Raw genomic sequence first — 19,850 nt, forward strand, 5'->3', positions numbered from 1 at the left:
ATACTTCAGGTTAATTATCCATTCAAGTTTTTTTATTTTGCTTGGGTCTACTCCAGTGAATGAATGGTGGCTCTTCATAAATGTTCCAGCTAATCAGCTTTCTAGATCAGCTATAAATTAACTGATGGCAGCAGGCTGAGGACAGGATGCTGTCTTACAAAGATTTATATAGGACATATATTGTTTGATTGCACACTTAACATAAACAGATGCCCTCATGATGATTTACACAAATAAGGAAATTACATGAAAGGATATAAATGCAATATGTCAATATACATATTTCCAAACTGTGAAGCAATATATCAAAATTGAGCATTGTCATGAAAGGGGCATGCCCTTGGTACAGAGGCTACATAAGCCTTATTGTGAATGGATGGCTGAGACAGTCCATACCTGAATATAAGGACAGGTACAGAACAGTTACCTGCTGTCATTTATCCAGCTTAGTATTGGCTATATACTGGACACTCAGAACATAACTTTGTTGATGGAGAGAAATATTGATAGAAAGCATCATGCCTTACTTAATCAAGGAGAAGAAAATGAGATGGTGAGAAAATTGTCTATGATCTGTTCATGAAAGTGGCAATGTAGATGCGGTTATTTTGGATGTCATTGTATATGTTGAGAATATATATATTGGATTTTCACTTTTTTGTAATCTTGGGCACTGTGTAATTTAGCAGTCGGATCCATTCTTCATAATATCACATCTCATTTACTACTGGTAAACCTGCTCTGTAGTGCGGTCGATGATGATGCCACTTACTGTGTATATATATATAAATAGACGGGTAGTCGGCACTCAGCTCCTTAAGTGGTTATGGCCCCGTGCCATCAGCAGAGTCCAGCGCGCCGGACAAATAGATATACATATACGATCGTCTGCGGCACTGGGGACTGGCAAATAACTCACACAACAACCAGCTTAGTAGTTGATGTTTCAGCCTTTATCAAGGCTTTTTTCAAAACAGCTTACATGTCAAAACCCATATAAGGTGAGTGTACACGCTGTTTTGACATGTAAGCTGTTTTGAAAAAAGCCTTGATAAAGGCTGAAACATCAACTACTAAGCTGGTTGTTGTGTGAGTTATTTGCCAGTCCCCAGTGCCGCAGACGATCGTATATATATATATATATATATATATATATATATATATATATATATAGCAAAGTGAAGAAGGGCATCACTCCACGACTTGTAGTGCATAAAACTTTTTATTGGGGTCTTCGCTGTTTCGGGCTGGGCACGTCTTCAGGACACATAATGTGGGCAAACAAAAAAACAAACTTAAATACTCACAGTGCAAGGGCTCAGGCATCGTCCGTCCGTTCTCCTGGGTGCACTGGACTTCCGGTGACGTTATTCTAGGTCAGGTGTAGTACAAGTCCATTGTATACCAATCCCAAAACAGGCACTCCACAACCATTTTTGCAAAAATTTGTATTGAAAAACCGAGTACTTTCGGGGATAAACCCCGTCCTCAGGGTAAAAATCAATAACAAATATAACACTGTGAGCCACAGTGTTATATTTGTTATTGATTTGTACCCTGAGGACGGGGTTTATCCCCGAAAATACTTGGTTTTTCAATACAAAGTTTTGAAAAACTGGTTGTGGAGTGCCTGCTTTTGGGATTGGTGTATATATATATATATATCAATACAAATTTAAATGCACATGCTTTCTCATAACATGTAACATACATTAGCTACATTAGGATAAAGTATGTTATTATGTCGTTTTTATTCAGCAGGTCTCTGTTGTCTATCTACGATATGCATAGCAATAACTCAAATCATATCCACTTCTTGCATCACACTCTTTTTTATTCTATTTGGTGATGTCAAAGTACAGTATGACCTGTATTTGTTTATTATCTATACTAATTAATCGTCTTTCAGATGTTTGTGACAATTTGTAAGAATTTATACATACTATTTTATACCTTGGTACAAAAACACAAAAAAAGAAAGTGCAAACAGAACAATTAAACAGCACATTTCTTATCCCCCAACACAATGATAATAGGGTGCATTTTAAACTCCTCCTTTCTTATGAAGTTGTTAAGAATAGATTAACATAAACATGAACCTTATGTATGCCATAAATTAGTTTAGAGATCAGCCTGAGCTCTCATATTCCTTCTCTTCTTTGTTTACTTCAATACAACTTTCATGGAGCATTCAGTAATTTACTTTACATGTTTTACATTCTCTGCAAACAGTTAAATCTAAGTAGTACCAAAAAGTTGAAATGTTACTTGTTTTACAGTATTTCAAAGTTGCAGATCATCTAATTAGCATAGCTTGTTTGAAATAATATTTAAGCTAAGTTGGAATATTATTTATGTCTAATGTGCAACTCTAACCCTTGTTCTATATACACTGTAGCAATTGTACACTGTCCAGCACAGCGCATCTAACAAGTATTGTACTGTATGTCAAAGTGCTTTTTCCCTTTTTAGGGAACTTTTTGTACTAGTTCATTGCAACCACTAATGTGGGTGGAATGGTGCCGTAGTGCAGGCCGTGGTAAGACAGGTGCTGCAAACAGTTAAACCCCCCGAAGATGGAGACTAAAATAAATATTTGATCACACTTTAATAACAAAAACAACTGACCAGTGAACATAAGAGCTATATTTCTTTTACACAATTCTGAATCAAAGATGTTGTGTTGGTTGATTTATTGATAACCTTATGTGGGGTACACACCAGGACAACACACTCACGATGCACATAGTGAGCGAGTCGTCAGTGTTTCTTCCGACCTGCTCACAATGACGCGGGGGGCACGTCCCTCTCACGATGTGCACCGTGAGCGGGTCCGATCCGATGGCGACCCGCACCCGGGAGTATGGTCGTTCTTCAGATCCTACCTGCAGCAGACTTATCCGTAGTAAGCATCCTGTTACAATGTGATGACAAATATGTTTTTCTTTCCTTCAGGAAACATTTGGCTATAAGGCACAATTCTACAAAAGGGCAGCCTGTCTCGCTGGATATGTGTTCTCCTGTGGCTTCCTTTGGCTGCTCTTCTACTGGAAGCCAGAGTGGCATGTATGGGCACATTGTATTCCATGCACTTTGCAGGAAGCTGACACTATATTGCTTAAAACCACAGTAAGTATTACATTCATTCATTAATTGAACTGTAAGTGAAGTGTGCAACAAGTTTTTTCTGAGATTAATTGTAAAATGTGTTTACACAGCAAATGCTTCTTCATTAACACATTTTGAAATATATTCTGAACCAATTAAATTTTGTATTGAAATGATTTCTGTTGCACAAGGTGCACAAGTCCAGTGGGAAAAGGTGCACAAGTCACTAAGAATACGAAATTCTGTTTGGCAAGTATCCAACTCCATATTTTTAATGTGCAGGATGAATTTGAGCAATATTTTAGGAAAAATGTGATATCGATTCAACTCCAAGGCTTGAATATATCGATGAAAACAACATCTGCTCAGCCTGTGATTGCTGACAGCAAATCTATCATTAGCAAAGCCATCCAGAAGACCGATCTAAAGGTAATATATAGTGTAGTGTGTTTGATTTACGGTATGTCTTCTTTCTAATAATAAGAATAACATCATATTGCATGTTCTTATGAATGATTGTAAGAGTGTATATATATATATATATATATATATATAGACGGTAGAATCCCAACATCAAGAAGAGACCAAGCACGGCACTGGAGGACTTGTAAATGGTGGTTTTTAATACCTCAACGTTTCAAGGCTTGCTGCCCCGTCGTCAGGAGGAAAAGTACACACAACTCTAAGCTGTTGCCAGCTCACCTTATGTACCTGTGCTCCTGCTTGCATCCACCCTCCACCACGCCTCTAATCACAGAACTGCCTCCAGCTGGAGTGGCGACATGAGATGACATCAGCGTCAACTACCAGCTGGTTGTTGCTAAGCAACGAGTAACAGATCTGCGAGTCAGGAGCGGGGGATGTGTGTTAGCCTGCAAGGAACACCTGGTTACACAGCAAAAACAATACATACATAATAAAAAAATACATATACATTTAAAATACATGAATATAAAAATGAACACACCATGACAATGTGCCCAAACTAAAACAACAAGAATAAAAATACAGAATAAAGATAAACGTACATTTTAACCCTTCTGACCAATATCGCCATGTGTGTATCCATCTCTTCACATCAATGTGTTCCACATGATCCTCTCGTTCAAACCCCTAGGACAAACAGTATCCAATTTATGGATCCACATTGCTTCCAACTTTAATAATTTTTTATTGCGATCACCACCACGTATGCTATCAGGTATCTGGTCAATAATCATATATCTCAGAGTGCATATTTGATGATTGTGCTGTTTAAAATGTACAGCAACAGGTTGATCGCAAGGTTTGCCTAATAAAGCCGCTTTAATAGAAGAGCGGTGGAGAGCCATCCGCTCCTTAAACTTTCTGGATGTCTTTCCCACGTAATATAGTCCACAAGTGTAGAGTTTTATTTTAGGGATCATATATCTCTCTTATCCCAATAATGGTTATTGAGATTAAAATATTATATAAAATATATTTATTATATCTTGTATTGATATAACACATATATTTAACATCTGCAATTATATTCTAATAGACCTTACAATACAATATGCAGAGTACTTGTCATAATTTGATTCCCCAAATATGAGAGTTCGAGACTTGTAATTTTAGCTCCAATTGGAGGATTTTATTTATAGGCAAAACAAACCATACAGAATAATTTTAACACAGTAATTGATGTATATGCTATTATATATATATTTATATACGCCTCCTTGCTTATATTACATTAAACAATTGACAAACTTAGATTGCTACAAAACTAACATAAAATGACATACTTACAAGTTACATGGGTATAGCTACCTATGATTCACCTCACCTCCTGCCCATTGCTTATTTATTCCATTCTTTCTCTTGCTTCTCTCACATCTCTCCTCCTGACTCTCTGAATGGGTTTCTTGCCGACTGTCCGTGTGTCTGTGAGTGTCTGTGTGTGTGAGAGTGAATGTCTACTCTATCTCTCTCCTTATATCACAAATACATGGATTGACGTTCCCTGTTCTCATGACGTTATTGAATTTATGGATGCTAATGGTGACAGGGTCTCCTGCTTGTCTGGACTCTAGTGGTAATCTCCTTTGCGAGATCTCCTGTTCTGGTCTCTCCCTGTGCATCAATCTATTTTACACTCTTGTTGTCAAAATACACAATAGTGTCCTGTCTGTCCTGCAAAGTAACTTGGATGATGTACTAGCAGCTACATTCTCCAGATGGCTGGGTCTGGCCCATAGTGTATACATTGCTTACTCCTTACAGCACAGACTACCTAAATACAAATATTGCTACATTCTGTAAACATTTAAATGATATACATATTCAATTTATAGCTACATTACTTTATAGTATCAAAATAATATTCAATTTCTATGCAAACAAAATTATATATGGTAACAGTCCCCCGCTTGTGACCATGAGAAATTATTTTGATTGGTCACACAGTAAATTACCATAATTGCTTCATATATATTTTCAAACATTCTTTTCCCAACTCTCCTAACCATACATTAACCATTGGTATGAAATATCCTTCATTTAATTAACCTATTTTACCCTATAATAACTAAATTTGACCAGGGACAGAGGTTATTTATATTCAGTATTCATGAGGAAAATATTTTCATTGCTACAGACAGTTATATGCCACGCCACAGCTTGCCTTGTAGATCTTGTTTGGTCGATGAGTGAGGACACTTTCCTTGAACTGTTGCTCACAGTGATTTCCTGGCTGAGGGCTGTCACCTGTGTGGGTTGCAGTTCTTGGAGACACTTTACATTTGCAGTATGGTGGACGTAGAAGTAGAATTCTTCATAGAGGCTGTTGACTTGCTTGACATGTTGCTTTACATGTATAGAGGGAATGTGTGTGGCCCTTGGAGTGCTGTGGTCTTGATAAATTTCTTCACCACAGTTTTGAAAAACACAAGGCCTTTGATAAGCCTCATTAATGCAGTCCTTAGCGAGTTTGCTTTGTATGTCCTTTACGATTATCGCTGTGATCGTGACAAGTGTCCTTGTGCGTCCTTTAAGATTATCGTTGTGATCGTGACAAGTGTCCTTGTGCGTCCTTTAAGATTATCGCGCTGCAATCATGATAAGTGTCCATGTCTCTCTTTAACCCCAACCTCGTTGTGTTGAACAAAACAGTTGTGACGTTGAATACAGCAGTTGAAACTTTAACCAAGTATTTTTGCTTTACTTGTTGATAAGAACATTTATCTTCAGGCATTGGCAGGTAAATGTCTGGGGTAGATTCTAAAGGATCCACTCCATTTATACTAAATTTCCTCACTGAATAATAATTTACCATTCAGTCTCTGATCTCTTACCTATCCTGTCCTATATACTATCTTATCTTAAACTAAAATAACCATACACCAGCTAAATCCTATAACTAACAATGATATTTTGATTTGACATACCTATGACAACATCCTATCAATACATATTTTGATTTAACGTATCTATGAAAACATCCTATCAATACAACAAATGACTATGATTTTGCTTCAAACAAATATAAAATATCTGTTAAGAATGGGTTTGACTATATCGAATTCCATCCAGTATTGTGTGATATGCAGCCATGTGCATATACAATAACTACAATATTCCATCTATGCTATTATTCATTCTCTTAGACTTGGTTAAGTCTGTATTAAGAGATTGGTCCATCTCAACAACTAACAAAACGTTTCTCTTTTGCAATTTGATGTAAGGCATACCATTCTTTGTCTGATATTTAAATTAGTTTGAAGCTTTTTAAGAAGGAAGCGTATATATATGATCAGCATATAATAAGAAGAAGAATAAGAAGAAAAAGAAAACAAATATTTACAAGGTATATACAATTACATAAGAATGAAGATCATATGTGTGAATTGATCGGCGATTAAAAAAATGTATGTACAAAAGGATTCTGCATACTTGGTGGTTAGAATAATGCACACTGTAAATGGAATGTGCATGTGTCCTGACAAACAAACAAACAATGATTGCTGTAGTGAGGGGGTTAATGAACTTCTCCTGAAGAAGAGAAAAGGGGATTTTGTCCATGTGTCCAGAAAACAAATAATAGTTGCTGTATTTAAACCTTTTCCTTCTCTGAAGGACTGAAGAAAGAAAAAGAAACTAATAAAAAAAAAGTCCTTTGATTTTTGTCCGTGTGACAGTTTTTTTAGAGCTACTGTGGATTCTCCTTGGATGACAAACACAAGCTGTGCAAGGTACTGGCTCTTTGCATAATTGCAGCAATAAAAGGTTTAATAGAGGTTGTTGTTGTGACTTGGGGCTTTCTTTAAAACTTTGCGTCCATTAGTATTGAAGCTGCTGTGTAGAACTTGTAACCTAAAATTGAAACAAAAAGAAATACAATTACTATTATTGCTATTTACAAACTGGTGTGACAATGCTGCTATATCTTTTGTGCTATCTACTGGTCCAACATTGCTGGCCATGTTTTCTGGTCTGTGCCATTTCTCTCCTCTATGTAATAGGAGGTGTTACTGACAACATAAACTTTGCTGCAGGTATGATGCAGGTTACATTTAATCTGGATCTTGTATCCATTTAAACATGTGGCAGTTCCTTACACCACTCAATGATTACATTTAATCTAAAAGTCAATGAACAATACTCCCTGTTGTCATTGCCAGGATGCATCTTTTCTCGATTTGCTTTTGGTGGTCCTGTGAGTTTCTTCAGTCTGGAAACTTGGAGCTTCTGAAAAATATACTTGTGTGGCGAAAAACTGGTTAAATATGCTTGGTATGACTCGGGGGCTTCATGTTTGACCAAACCTAAAATAAAATGGTTAGGACTCCAAGACATATAAACATTCTCATCCTGGTGATGCTTTTTAGCATTCCTGTACTTCTGTGTGGTGTTCACAGATTGACACTCTGCATGTGGTCTCTCTAAGAGACTGTGGACATTTGCTCCACCACTAGATGTCTCTAACTGCTGTGTGGGGGTTACAGAGATGGTGGAACCTTTTGTGTGATCATGCATGCTCAAATTCATGCCATTGCTCAGCTCAGACATATTTGTGGCTGAATACATTTGCTCATTTAATTCTGTGACAACTTTACCTACAATTGGAGTGTGTGTATACAAGGTTATTGTCAGTTCCCTGTTCCCTGAGGGCAACACAATTTCTTTTGTCACAATGGGGGCTGTGAGAGTGTATTTTGCAGAATCACTCTCCTTATTGTACTGATCATCCCCCTTAATCAAAACAGTGCAGGGGACATCTCTCATTGCTCCTGCCTTATTTGTAGTAATGTGTGCTTTGAGTATAGGTACATCCTGTACAGTATTACTTTCTTCCACTATTACAGAGCCCTGATTAGCATCTGTGACCATTTCAGACTTTGTAGTCTGTTTGTGAATGAGCCCCTCTGTGGTCTCATCCCTGCTCCTAACACCTTTGCTGGGTGCTTCAGTGATCCCTTCATGAGAGATCTGGACAGTTTGTTTACAATCTGCCAGAAAATTTACTTTTGTCTCAGAATTCTTCTGAGTACACTTCTTAACCTTTAGGGATTTCAAGAAGGAATTCACATTTGCATTCATTTTCAGGCATGCGCTCTTAAGACGTGAACCTGATTTCTCTTTACATTCCTGCTTAACTTCTAAAGTCGCTGCTCTGTGCATTTTCCTAAATGCTACAGCAACTCTTTTCATTTTCAACATTGCACTTATTTTACAATGCTGTATTTATACTTTTGTACACAAGATATCCTCCCAATGAGAGTGTCCGGATTCTCAAAGTTAACTCTAATATCTGGTACTAATTTTAATTTATTTGGAAATGCTCATTTCCACTGTTTATTTATTCTAGGCCTTTACAATTATCAAGTGCCTATTTAGTAACATACCCCACTGTGATCTTGCAATGTGTCAGCAGGCTAACCAGCCCTTGTGCTGAGCCTAGTAAATGTAGTATTAGTTAAAAATGTTTCTGAATAATGCCATATTATCAATATCTAAGCGTGCACTCCCAGATAATGGTAACAATGGAATATCAGTTCTGTTTCACCAATACGTTATTCTAGGTCTACAAACAATGCAAGATAAAAATACACAATAGTATTACGTTTTCCTAGATACATCCTCACTGTGATTCTGTAGGTTAGGTAGCCAGCTTCACGCATCTGCTACTCCTTATAAATATTATAATCATACAATCAGATACCAAAATTCACAAGTCCCTTCGTGGTCGCCATTGTAGAGTTTTATTTTAGGGATCATATATCTCTCTTATCCCAATAATGGTTATTGAGATTAAAATATTATATAAAATATATTTATTATATCTTGTATTGATATAACACATATATTTAACATCTGCAATTATATTCTAATAGACCTTACAATACAATATGCAGAGTACTTGTCATAATTTGATTCCCCAAATATGAGAGTTCGAGACTTGTAATTTTAGCTCCAATTGGAGGATTTTATTTATAGGCAAAACAAACCATACAGAATAATTTTAACACAGTAATTGATGTATATGCTATTATATATATATTTATATACGCCTCCTTGCTTATATTACATTAAACAATTGACAAACTTAGATTGCTACAAAACTAACATAAAATGACATACTTACAAGTTACATGGGTATAGCTACCTATGATTCACCTCACCTCCTGCCCATTGCTTATTTATTCCATTCTTTCTCTTGCTTCTCTCACATCTCTCCTCCTGACTCTCTGAATGGGTTTCTTGCCGACTGTCCGTGTGTCTGTGAGTGTCTGTGTGTGTGAGAGTGAATGTCTACTCTATCTCTCTCCTTATATCACAAATACATGGATTGACGTTCCCTGTTCTCATGACGTTATTGAATTTATGGATGCTAATGGTGACAGGGTCTCCTGCTTGTCTGGACTCTAGTGGTAATCTCCTTTGCGAGATCTCCTGTTCTGGTCTCTCCCTGTGCATCAATCTATTTTACACTCTTGTTGTCAAAATACACAATAGTGTCCTGTCTGTCCTGCAAAGTAACTTGGATGATGTACTAGCAGCTACATTCTCCAGATGGCTGGGTCTGGCCCATAGTGTATACATTGCTTACTCCTTACAGCACAGACTACCTAAATACAAATATTGCTACATTCTGTAAACATTTAAATGATATACATATTCAATTTATAGCTACATTACTTTATAGTATCAAAATAATATTCAATTTCTATGCAAACAAAATTATATATGGTAACACAAGGACAAATAATAATGTATACCACGTAACGTGAGTCACAGGAAAGAACATGTCTGATTTTAAATTTAAAACCAGAATGTGGATGGTTAAAACTCTTGGCTGCAATCAAGTAACCACAGGTTACGCAATTAGGGCATTTGTAACACCCAGGTTTTTTCTTAGTTATAGCAGAATCAGTTTTAAATCCGCTGATATCTGCATGAACTAACATGTCACGTAAATTTCTTCCTCTTTTGTAACATGTCAAAGGTTTGACATTATGGAAGCATTTTAAACTTGTATCTGTGGATACGATGGGCCAAAGAGTTCTAGTGGCTATAGGCAGAACTGCGCTCGATGTGTCATAGGTGGTGATGATGGGGAAAATATCATCATGTTTTCTGTCTGAAGATTTCAAAAGTGTCTCTCTATTTAACATCAAGACTTTAGACTTGGATTGCAACAATGATTTCAAGGGGTAACCCCTTTCATGAAATTTATCAATCACTTTGTCCAACTCCATTGGTAGGGTAACCCAATCGCTGCAGATACGTGCCACTCGTATCATCTGCGAATAGGGTAAACCCCTTTTCAATGATGGTGGATGATGACTATTCGATGTTAATAAAGTATTCCTGTCAGTGCTTTTAGAAAAGACAGTAGTTGTCAAATGCCCATCAGATATTGAGACCCTGACATCTAGAAACGCAATTTCACTAGTACTCGATGTATAAGTAAATTTAATAGGTGTATCTAAATCATTAATCTCTTTCATCATGACCTCGAACTTCTCCAATCCCCCGGCCCATAAAACAAAGAGGTCATCTATGTACCTGCAGAACATCCGGATATAAGGGCAAAACCTGTGTTTAAAGAACATTTGTTGTTCAAGTTCGAACATATAAACATTGGCATACGCCGGAGCGACGGCTGCCCCCATCGCACACCCGGATGTCTGCAGGTACATTTTACCATCAAAAGCAAAGTAATTGCGTGTCAATATCAGCTCCAATAGTGACAGAAATAATGAAACATCGAACCCAAAATCGTTCACCTTATTGCACAAAAAGTTTTTCATGGCAATTAAGCCCTGATCATGTGGGATAGATGTATAGAGGCTGGTGACATCCATTACACATAATAATGTGTCAACTGGAATGTCACCAACCCCATTCAATCTATTCAAAAAACTGGTAGTATCCAGGAGATACGATTCCTGAATCACAATATGTGGCTGTAACAACATATCAAGTAACTGTGATGTAGGTTGATACAAACTACCCCTGGCCGATATTATTGGTCGACCAGGGGGGTCCACTAACCGTTTGTGGACCTTTGGAAGTGTATATAAGACAGGCACGGTAGGATGTAAAACTTTCAAAGCAAGGCAACACTTCTCATTAATCAGGCCCCCCTTACATGCATCATCAAGGATTTTAAATAATTCAGTTTGAAAGACAATCGAGGGGTCATTAGGTAATTTGCGATAAACTTTAATATCAGCTAATTGCCGATAAACTTCGGCACAATAATCATCTAGATTCTGTATCACTATGCCGCCCCCCTTGTCGGCAGGGCGTATAGTGATACTTTTATCCACACTTAAATCATGAAGAGCACGTTGCTCATTCTTAGATAAATTGTAATGGTTCACAACGTTAGCTGTAGTATATTTAACCATAGTGTCCCCCAAGAGTCTATTAAAAGTCTTTAAAGAGGCATTATGACTGATAGGGTCAAATGAAGAAATCTTTTGTTTTCTCACAAATAAGTCAGTCACAGAGTCTTTATTACCTGTCGGTCTGATGTCCTGGAAATGTTCTTTAAGCCTCATATTCCGTGCCAGCTTGTGGCAATCTAGTTGCCAATCGAAATCATTATGCTTGTTTGTCGGTATGAACGAGAGTCCCTTGTTAAGAACAGAAAGTTCGTCGGGAGAGATAGTTCTGGTAGATAAGTTGAACACTAACTCTTTCCTTTGCCGCGTGCTCTTGTAGAGCCTTTCGCACTGGCCGCCACGTCGGGTGTTTTGGTTTTTGCACCTTTTCCTCTGGTGGTTCTCCCTAAAGGGGGACGCTTACCGCTGGATGCATCATCAGAATCGGGGACCACGAAATCGCTGTCACTCTGCGAAGTAGATGGCTCGTGGGTAGGTCTGTCACGACGGTTATGCCAGGTACGATTTCTCCTTCCAGGCCCGCCTTGTTGAAATGGCTTATCGGTCCCGGTAAGCCAACGATACACGTTATTATATTCATAGTCCTGTTGGACTGCAGACAGTTTGGTCTTTTTAAATTTCAATAACTCAGCCTTATAGGTGTCGATTTGCTGGTTAAGTTTGACCCACAGTTTATCATGAGCACGGTCCGCCATCAAAGTTTGGTGTTCATTATGAAGAATAGTAATTTTGTCTTTTGTTGCTTTTAACTCTTTACCCGCATATTCAATAACAAGAATCATTAAGTCCAAACTGCACTTATTTAGTACAGCAACCCAGCGCCGGCAAAACTCAGTGCTGGTGCGCCCGATGGTCGGCACGTTCCGGACTCGAAATCCGCGGGGAATTAACTTCTGTCTAAAGTAATCGGACAGTGATTGTCCATGCAACAAATGCTCACATATAGCATAAATTATATATAAAAAAAACTGCAACTCGGTGACCTCTATATGTTCCCAGGACAAATTCAAAGGTCCGAATACAAAAGTAGTTACTGGTGGCACTCAAAATAGGAACATGAACCATGCAGCTAGTTACCAATGTATCAATGTGTAGACACATTTTCATCAGGGTGCATAGTACCAGAGGTAATCTGCACCCTGACGTAAAAGTGAATACACATTTAAATGTTGGCAACCAGCCGCAGGGTTCATTTTCTTATTTCGAGTGCTGCTATTGATTACTGCATTAAGGCTATAGCCCTGAGGAAAACTGTGTTGAGCAGTTGAAATGGCTGTTGGGCCGTGCTTGTGTATGCTTCAATTAAACTTTGTTGGACCTTTATCGTGGAGTGCTGGTTCTTTGATCCTTCCTGGACACAGGAGGGTGATTGCTAATATATACATAATCATAGCATGTACCTCCTCTGTTTGACTTTGGAACATTATGTCCAACAGGCCCAGGGGTAGGGGTAAGGACTGACTGGTCTGTCTGTTATAAGTGTACTAGGCATCTTAATTTCTAATGGCAGTGCTGAACACAGAAACTGACTCCTCTATCCACATGTTACCAGCACATTCTAAGAACCTTTGCTGGGGAGGAGGCCAAGCTAGTCATTTTTGCCGACAATATGTTGCTATTTGCTTCTAACCTGACTAAATCTATCCCTGCAACAGTATCCATGATTAACTCTTTTGGGTACTTTGCAGGATTTAAGGTCAATTATTCCAAGTCTAAGCTAATGTTCCTCACTGGTAACCCTGGGCCCATCCCCTCTGAATCACCTCTATTTCAATTCCCTATGGTATCCCGTTCATTGAGGTATTTGGGTATACATATCCCCCCATCCCTGTCAGAACTTTATTCAGCCAATTTTAGACCGGTAATAGCAGAAATATCTACCCTTCTGTATAAATGAACTACCCTGCCCCTCTCGCTGGTGGGGCCTGCCGCAGTCATCAAGTATTGCATTTCCTACTTAATGATCCCTATGACCCTTTCCAGACATGATTGCTCCATCATTAACTTTGTATTTACTAAATTTCTCTGAGCTGTTAAACTTCAACTTCCCCGATCCAAAGGGGCCTGGGCATTTCAGAGGGACTTACTTTAAGTAGAGCTGTCAGCTTTAGATTTATAACGGATTGGTTCTGGAGATGCTCTGTCTTCGTGAACCGATCCTTGGAAGACAATTTTTTTTGGCCCTTATTCCCTTGCAGCCTTATTACACACTGCCAAAGGAATGATTAATCCAGAAATACTTAACAATGTTTTATTCAGGGATGAATACAATGCCTGGGTATTCACTAACAAGAACCTCCAGAGATCCCCTTTGGTCTCTCACTTCATTACTTTTTGGGGAAACCTTCAATTCTCTCTGGGAATTGACAATAAGCCCTTCTTATTATGGAAGGAGAAGAGTATATCTGCCATTAGAGATGTATATGACTCGGGTGGTCACCTTCTGTTCTTTGCAGACCTGAAAGAGAAATCTGAGTCAACACATGCTCAATTCAATATGTTCCTACAAATCAGACAGACACCTAATCCAATCCTTACCGCCGACTATGCCTGCTGATGCGGACACAGATCCAATAGCTACCCTAATGTCTATGACACACACTCAGACTTATAGGCTACATTATTACCACACAGAAGCTCACGTCACCTTTAGCGACAAAAAATGGGCCAGGTCAATGATGGCTTGGGCCGTTGATATGCCAACCCTCCCGGAGGGGGGTGCTGTCTTAAACGTTGCCAACCAATGTTAAAAAATCTGCACTCTGCCTCCCTTCAGGAGGTACATTTGACATTGTACAGGGCCTACGTGGTGCCTATTCAGAGAGCCCACATTATTCCAGGGGAACCTGATATCTGTGTCAAATGTGGCCATCATAAAGCTACTTTTTTCATAACTTTTGGCAGTGTGGCAAGATATCGACATATTGGAATGAACTTATTTATCTTATTAACAATATTTTCCAGTTAAAATGTATCCAAGAAACCCACTGTATGCTTGCTCTCCATTTTTAGTGACTGGGACCTAGACGGCCGCAAAAAAGTTATTTTGCCTATTCTGATAATGATGATGGGGTGGCGAAAAAAAACTGATTCTAAGGCATTGGCTTAAACGCACAGCCCCATCAATTTTAGAAACTTAAACTATGCTACGCAACACATATGGAAAGGCCGACCACCTTACCTGATATAGGAACAGGGGTGGCACAATTTTATAAAAAATCGGGCCCATATATTGAAACTCTACCTTCCGACACCCAAACATAAATATTGCATCTGTAAAAACCTCATGGTTCCTGATAAGACAACTACATAATGCATGAGATTTGTTACACCTGTTTTTTCAGAGTCTGGCCCCGCGATCTATGACTTTGATGTACCATGCTATGATGTACTATTAGCGGGATATCACCCATTAACCCTGGTTTTTCCAACGTTCTTTCCTTGTGTATTGTCAGTCTGTCTGAGTCCCTTGCTATAGTTTTTCTTGGTACTTGTGAGTTATCTGGGCGCCCGATTTCAAAATCGGGTCGCATCGGGCACATCGCATCGCATCGCATGCGACCATCGGATGCGATGCGATGCGATGCGATGACCCGATTTTTCCATAGGAATCAATGTTAAAATGGACTGAGTCCATTTTAACATGGAATTCAATGGAAAAAAGGGGTCCTTTTCATACCCCTACTATCCAAGTGGGCATGGAGTTGGATATAAACCTGTGGCGAGCGTAGCGAGCCACCGAGCCCGAAGCGTGGCGAGCGTAGCGAGCCCCGCGAGGGGACACAGAATACCGTCCCCTCGCGGGGCTCGCTTCGCTCGCCACGCTTCGGGCTCGGTGGCTCGCTACGCTCGCCACAGGTTTATATCCAACTCCATGCCCACTTGGATAGTAGGGGTATGAAAAGGACCCCTTTTTCCATAGGAATCATTTTAACATTGATTCCTATGGAAAAATCGGGTCATCGCATCCGATGGTCGCATGCGATGCGATGCGATGCGATGCGATATCGCATCGCATCGCATCTGATTGTATGCCTTAACTTAAGGCATACAATCCAAAAATCGGGCGCCCAGATAACTCACAAGTACCTTTTTCTTTAATATATGTTATTTGCATAATAATAATAATAATAATAATAATAATAAAAAAATATATATGTTTCAAATGGAGATGCCTATTTAAAATCGAATGTGCCTGGTAATGTCATGTGACATATATGCCTACGCAATGTTTATGATTACAATATTTTTGTTTTATTTCCATTGTATGCGTTACATTCATACAACCACAAATTTGTGTGGGGCACCTTATTTGATATTCAAAGCTTGTCTCCTTGAATTGTACTATTGAGAATTTTCAAATAATGTATTAAAAAAAAGAACCTTTGCTGTTTATTTCAGCAGGGTTCATACGCGGATATCCCCACCATTTATATTTACTGCACTAACACTACAAGCAGCACTCTTTCTATGCCTTCAGTTGGTGATCTACACACCGGCTCCAAGCTTCTGCACAGCTTTTCTGACAGAAAATCCTGCTGCAAGTGCATCATCATCAGTGCTCTTCTACTACAACCAATAGATTCACTCTGTGCTTTGCAGTGACACCTAGATAACAGTGGTACAAAGGGGTCGGTACCTCTTCATCAGGACAATTCTGAATGAAGTACAGTAACTGTGGATGAGTAGTGGTGCTTATGTGTTAAGTGATATTATTGGTGGAAACGTGTCAGGGTGACCTAGTAACAGTATGGAATATATTGTGATAATAAATATAATAATATTAATAATAATAATAATAATAATAATAAAAATAATAGAAAATATATTAAAGACTAAAAGTTATTTCCTGCTGACATTCATAGGTTAAATTGATACGAGTGCAAAAAATCTGTTATGTTTGGGACCAAGAAGAGCAACAGTTTCGGAGATCAGGGTGAGTGCAGATTTGTTCATTAGTGACACAATTTATCTCAAAGTGTTTCATGTTTATAAATCTTGTAACCTCCGTTTCAGGGTTCTTGAGGACAACCTAACCTGTTATGAGGTTCACACAAAATTTTCTTCTGGGTTAACAAGTGAGGAGCAAAACATAAGGTACGCACACATTTTTATTATTTGTGTATTGTATGTATGTGTTGGAAATTGCAATATTATAGATTTTTAAATTTATGAATAGCTTGTTTATTTATAGTTAATAAAAAGGTTTAGATTATATTTGGGTTAGAGGAATCAGTTAATGGGTGATTAGTATTGCATTTTAAGTATTATGGCTAGGGCAGTGGTTCCCAAACTGTGTGCCATGCCACCCTAAGGTACCTCAGAGCACTAGGAGGTGTGCCCTGGGTTGGTGTTCCAAGAGCAATTCAAAATTCTATTGGCAATGTATTAGAGAAACCAGTGCTTGTGGCTTACACTCATAGGCTATATGGACAATCAGAAGTTTGGTCCCAAACCACATAACTGACTCTAAGGATGACATATAAACACAATTTACTTTATTTAATATTTGATTCTAAATTTCTCAATAAGAAACTTTTGGCCTAGGGGTGCCATGTGAAGAATTCTGAACTCTAGGGTGCTGTGATGCAAAAAGGTTTCACGACCACTGAGCTAGGGCTAAAAGCTGTCCCATAGAGGTTTATAGATGTACTGTACCCAGCAGAGCAGACAGCAGAACAAACTCCATACAGTGCTTACCCAAGCAGATGTTACACACAACTTGTAACCGTATGCCATCAACTTGTAGAGAGGAAGGGAATATCTGTACTTAAATGAAGGCAGTCGCTATGCGGAGGAGGCCTATATGGTAAATATTGAGCTCTCTGTGTTGGTTATTCGAAAAAACCATACAAATTAGCAAAAGGGAGGAATATGCACCTATTTATTTATTTATTTGATTTATTTACAGTTTATTATATAACGCAGCAGATTCAGTTGTGCTTTACAATAGTAGACAGTGATAGAACAAACTGGGTAACAACAGAAAGACATGGAGGTAGGAGGGCCCTGCTTGCAAGCTTACAATCTATAGGGACATAGGAGGGAAACACAAGGACAGGCACCAGTAATAGCATAGCAGTCCCACCAAGTTACAAGTTCAGAAGGGAAGCTATATAATACATATGTGCCTCAGAGGGTTATGCGTGTAGAACTTAAATATGATAGGCTTGCCTGAAGAGGTGAGTTTTCAGGGAACGTTTGAAAGTTTGGAGGCTAGTAGAGAGTCTTTTTGTGCGTGGAAGGGCATTCCATAGGGTGGGGGCAGCTCTATGAAAGTCCTGTAATAGCGAATGGGAGCTATTAATCTGTGCAGAAGATAGACACAGATCTTGTGCAGAGCGGAGTGGTCGAGATGGGAGATATTTTGCGATAAGTAAAGAGATATACGTTGGAGTAGTATGGTTAATAGCTTTATATGTGAGCAGAAGTATTTTATACTAAATACGGTAAAATACTGGAAACCAATGAAGGGACTGGAAGAGCGGATCAGCAGACAATTAACATCTTGCTAGGAAGATCAGCCTCGCAGCAGCATTCAAAATAGATTGCAGTGGTGAGAGTCTGTTCTTGGGAAGACCAGTAAGGAGACTATTGCAATAATTAATGCGAGAAGTCATCCAAGATAAAATGGCAGAGAGGCATTCAAAGACTCGGCCCAAAACCACTGGTGACTCTGGGGTAAATTGATAGATTTGAGTATCATCTGCAAACAGGTGATACTGAAAAGAGCTGATTAGTATTCCAAGAGATGAGGTATAGATTAAGAAAAGTAGAGGATCTAAAACTGAGCCTTGCGGAATGGCTGACAGAGGTAGTGAAGAGGAGGTGGAATTCAGAAACACTGAAAGAGCGATCAGATAGGTAAGATGAGAACCAGGAGAGGGCTCAGTGGCGTAACTATAGCTCCGCAGCCCCCGCGGTGGCGGGGAGGCGCAGAGAAAGTTTGGGCGCCGGGGGTCTGCGGGGCTATAGTTACCCGCTGCTGTCTCTGCCGGTACCTGCCTGCCGTGCCCGGTGCCGTCACGGTCCCGACTCCCGTCTCTCCCAGCGCTGGCTAGTGGCTCCTGCTGCGATAATGAAAACGGACACTTAGAAAATGGCTGCCCCCATACTGCAGACAGTTTTCTGTCTGCAGTATGGGGGCAGCCATTTTCTAAGAGACTTTTCATTATAGCAGCAGGAGCCACTAGCCAGCGCTGGGAGAGATGGGACCTTGACGGCACCGGGCACCGCAGGCAGGTACCAGCAGAGACAGCGGCGAGGGGAGGGGGAGTGGGGGCGCCCAAAAAATTTGCGGCGGGGGGGCTCAAAATTTGTAGTTACGCCTCTGAGAGGGCTGTATCATTAAGACCTAGGAATTTAACCTATATTTTACTTAGAATAAAATGTGCACTTGAAAATTATATATTTCGTTTTTTGATCATTTTCACCATCTTGTTTTAAAAATAAGCATGGCTTTCCATTTAAAAGATAAAAACCTACTTTGTCTAATGTTTTCTGTAGATCAGTACAATATTTGAAAGCTGACCAGACAAAGGCCCTGATTTTAGAGTTGATTGCTGATCTGGAAAGTTGCAGATAACTGCAAGGAGATAGCTACCACCCAGACAGAAACAAAACCTGACCCATGTAAAGATGGGAAAAAATTAGCAAAAATATTTCAGATCACTATCCACCTGCAAATCCACACGCAATTCACAAACCATTGAAATATTTTTCCAGTATGTGCAAATGTGAGTAAACCTGTCCCAGACCCTCCCTTTAAATGCCTGGGCACACCTGCATTTTTTAAGATAATTCTTGAAAACGGCAGGTGTCTACCCCCATACACCAGATTCCAGTGTTAACCACTGACCACATTGC

General features: G+C 39.1%; 1 protein-coding gene across 1 annotated transcript in view; it reads left to right on the forward strand.

Moving 5' to 3' along the window:
- Nucleotides 1-490: 490 nt before the first annotated feature.
- The window catches only part of LOC146064290 (putative cation-transporting ATPase 13A4), an 85,549-nt gene continuing 66,189 nt past the window's right edge, over nucleotides 491-19,850 (forward strand). The window contains exons 1-5 of the mRNA XM_083177585.1: nucleotides 491-553; nucleotides 2,956-3,129; nucleotides 3,391-3,537; nucleotides 16,850-16,920; nucleotides 17,001-17,081. Coding sequence (XP_083033711.1) covers nucleotides 491-553; nucleotides 2,956-3,129; nucleotides 3,391-3,537; nucleotides 16,850-16,920; nucleotides 17,001-17,081 — 536 coding nt within the window. The remainder of the gene's footprint in view (nucleotides 554-2,955; nucleotides 3,130-3,390; nucleotides 3,538-16,849; nucleotides 16,921-17,000; nucleotides 17,082-19,850) is intronic.

The sequence above is a fragment of the Crinia signifera genome, chromosome 3, assembly GCF_055691185.1.
Source record: "Crinia signifera chromosome 3, ASM5569118v1, whole genome shotgun sequence".
Taxonomy (NCBI): Eukaryota; Metazoa; Chordata; class Amphibia; order Anura; family Myobatrachidae; genus Crinia; species Crinia signifera.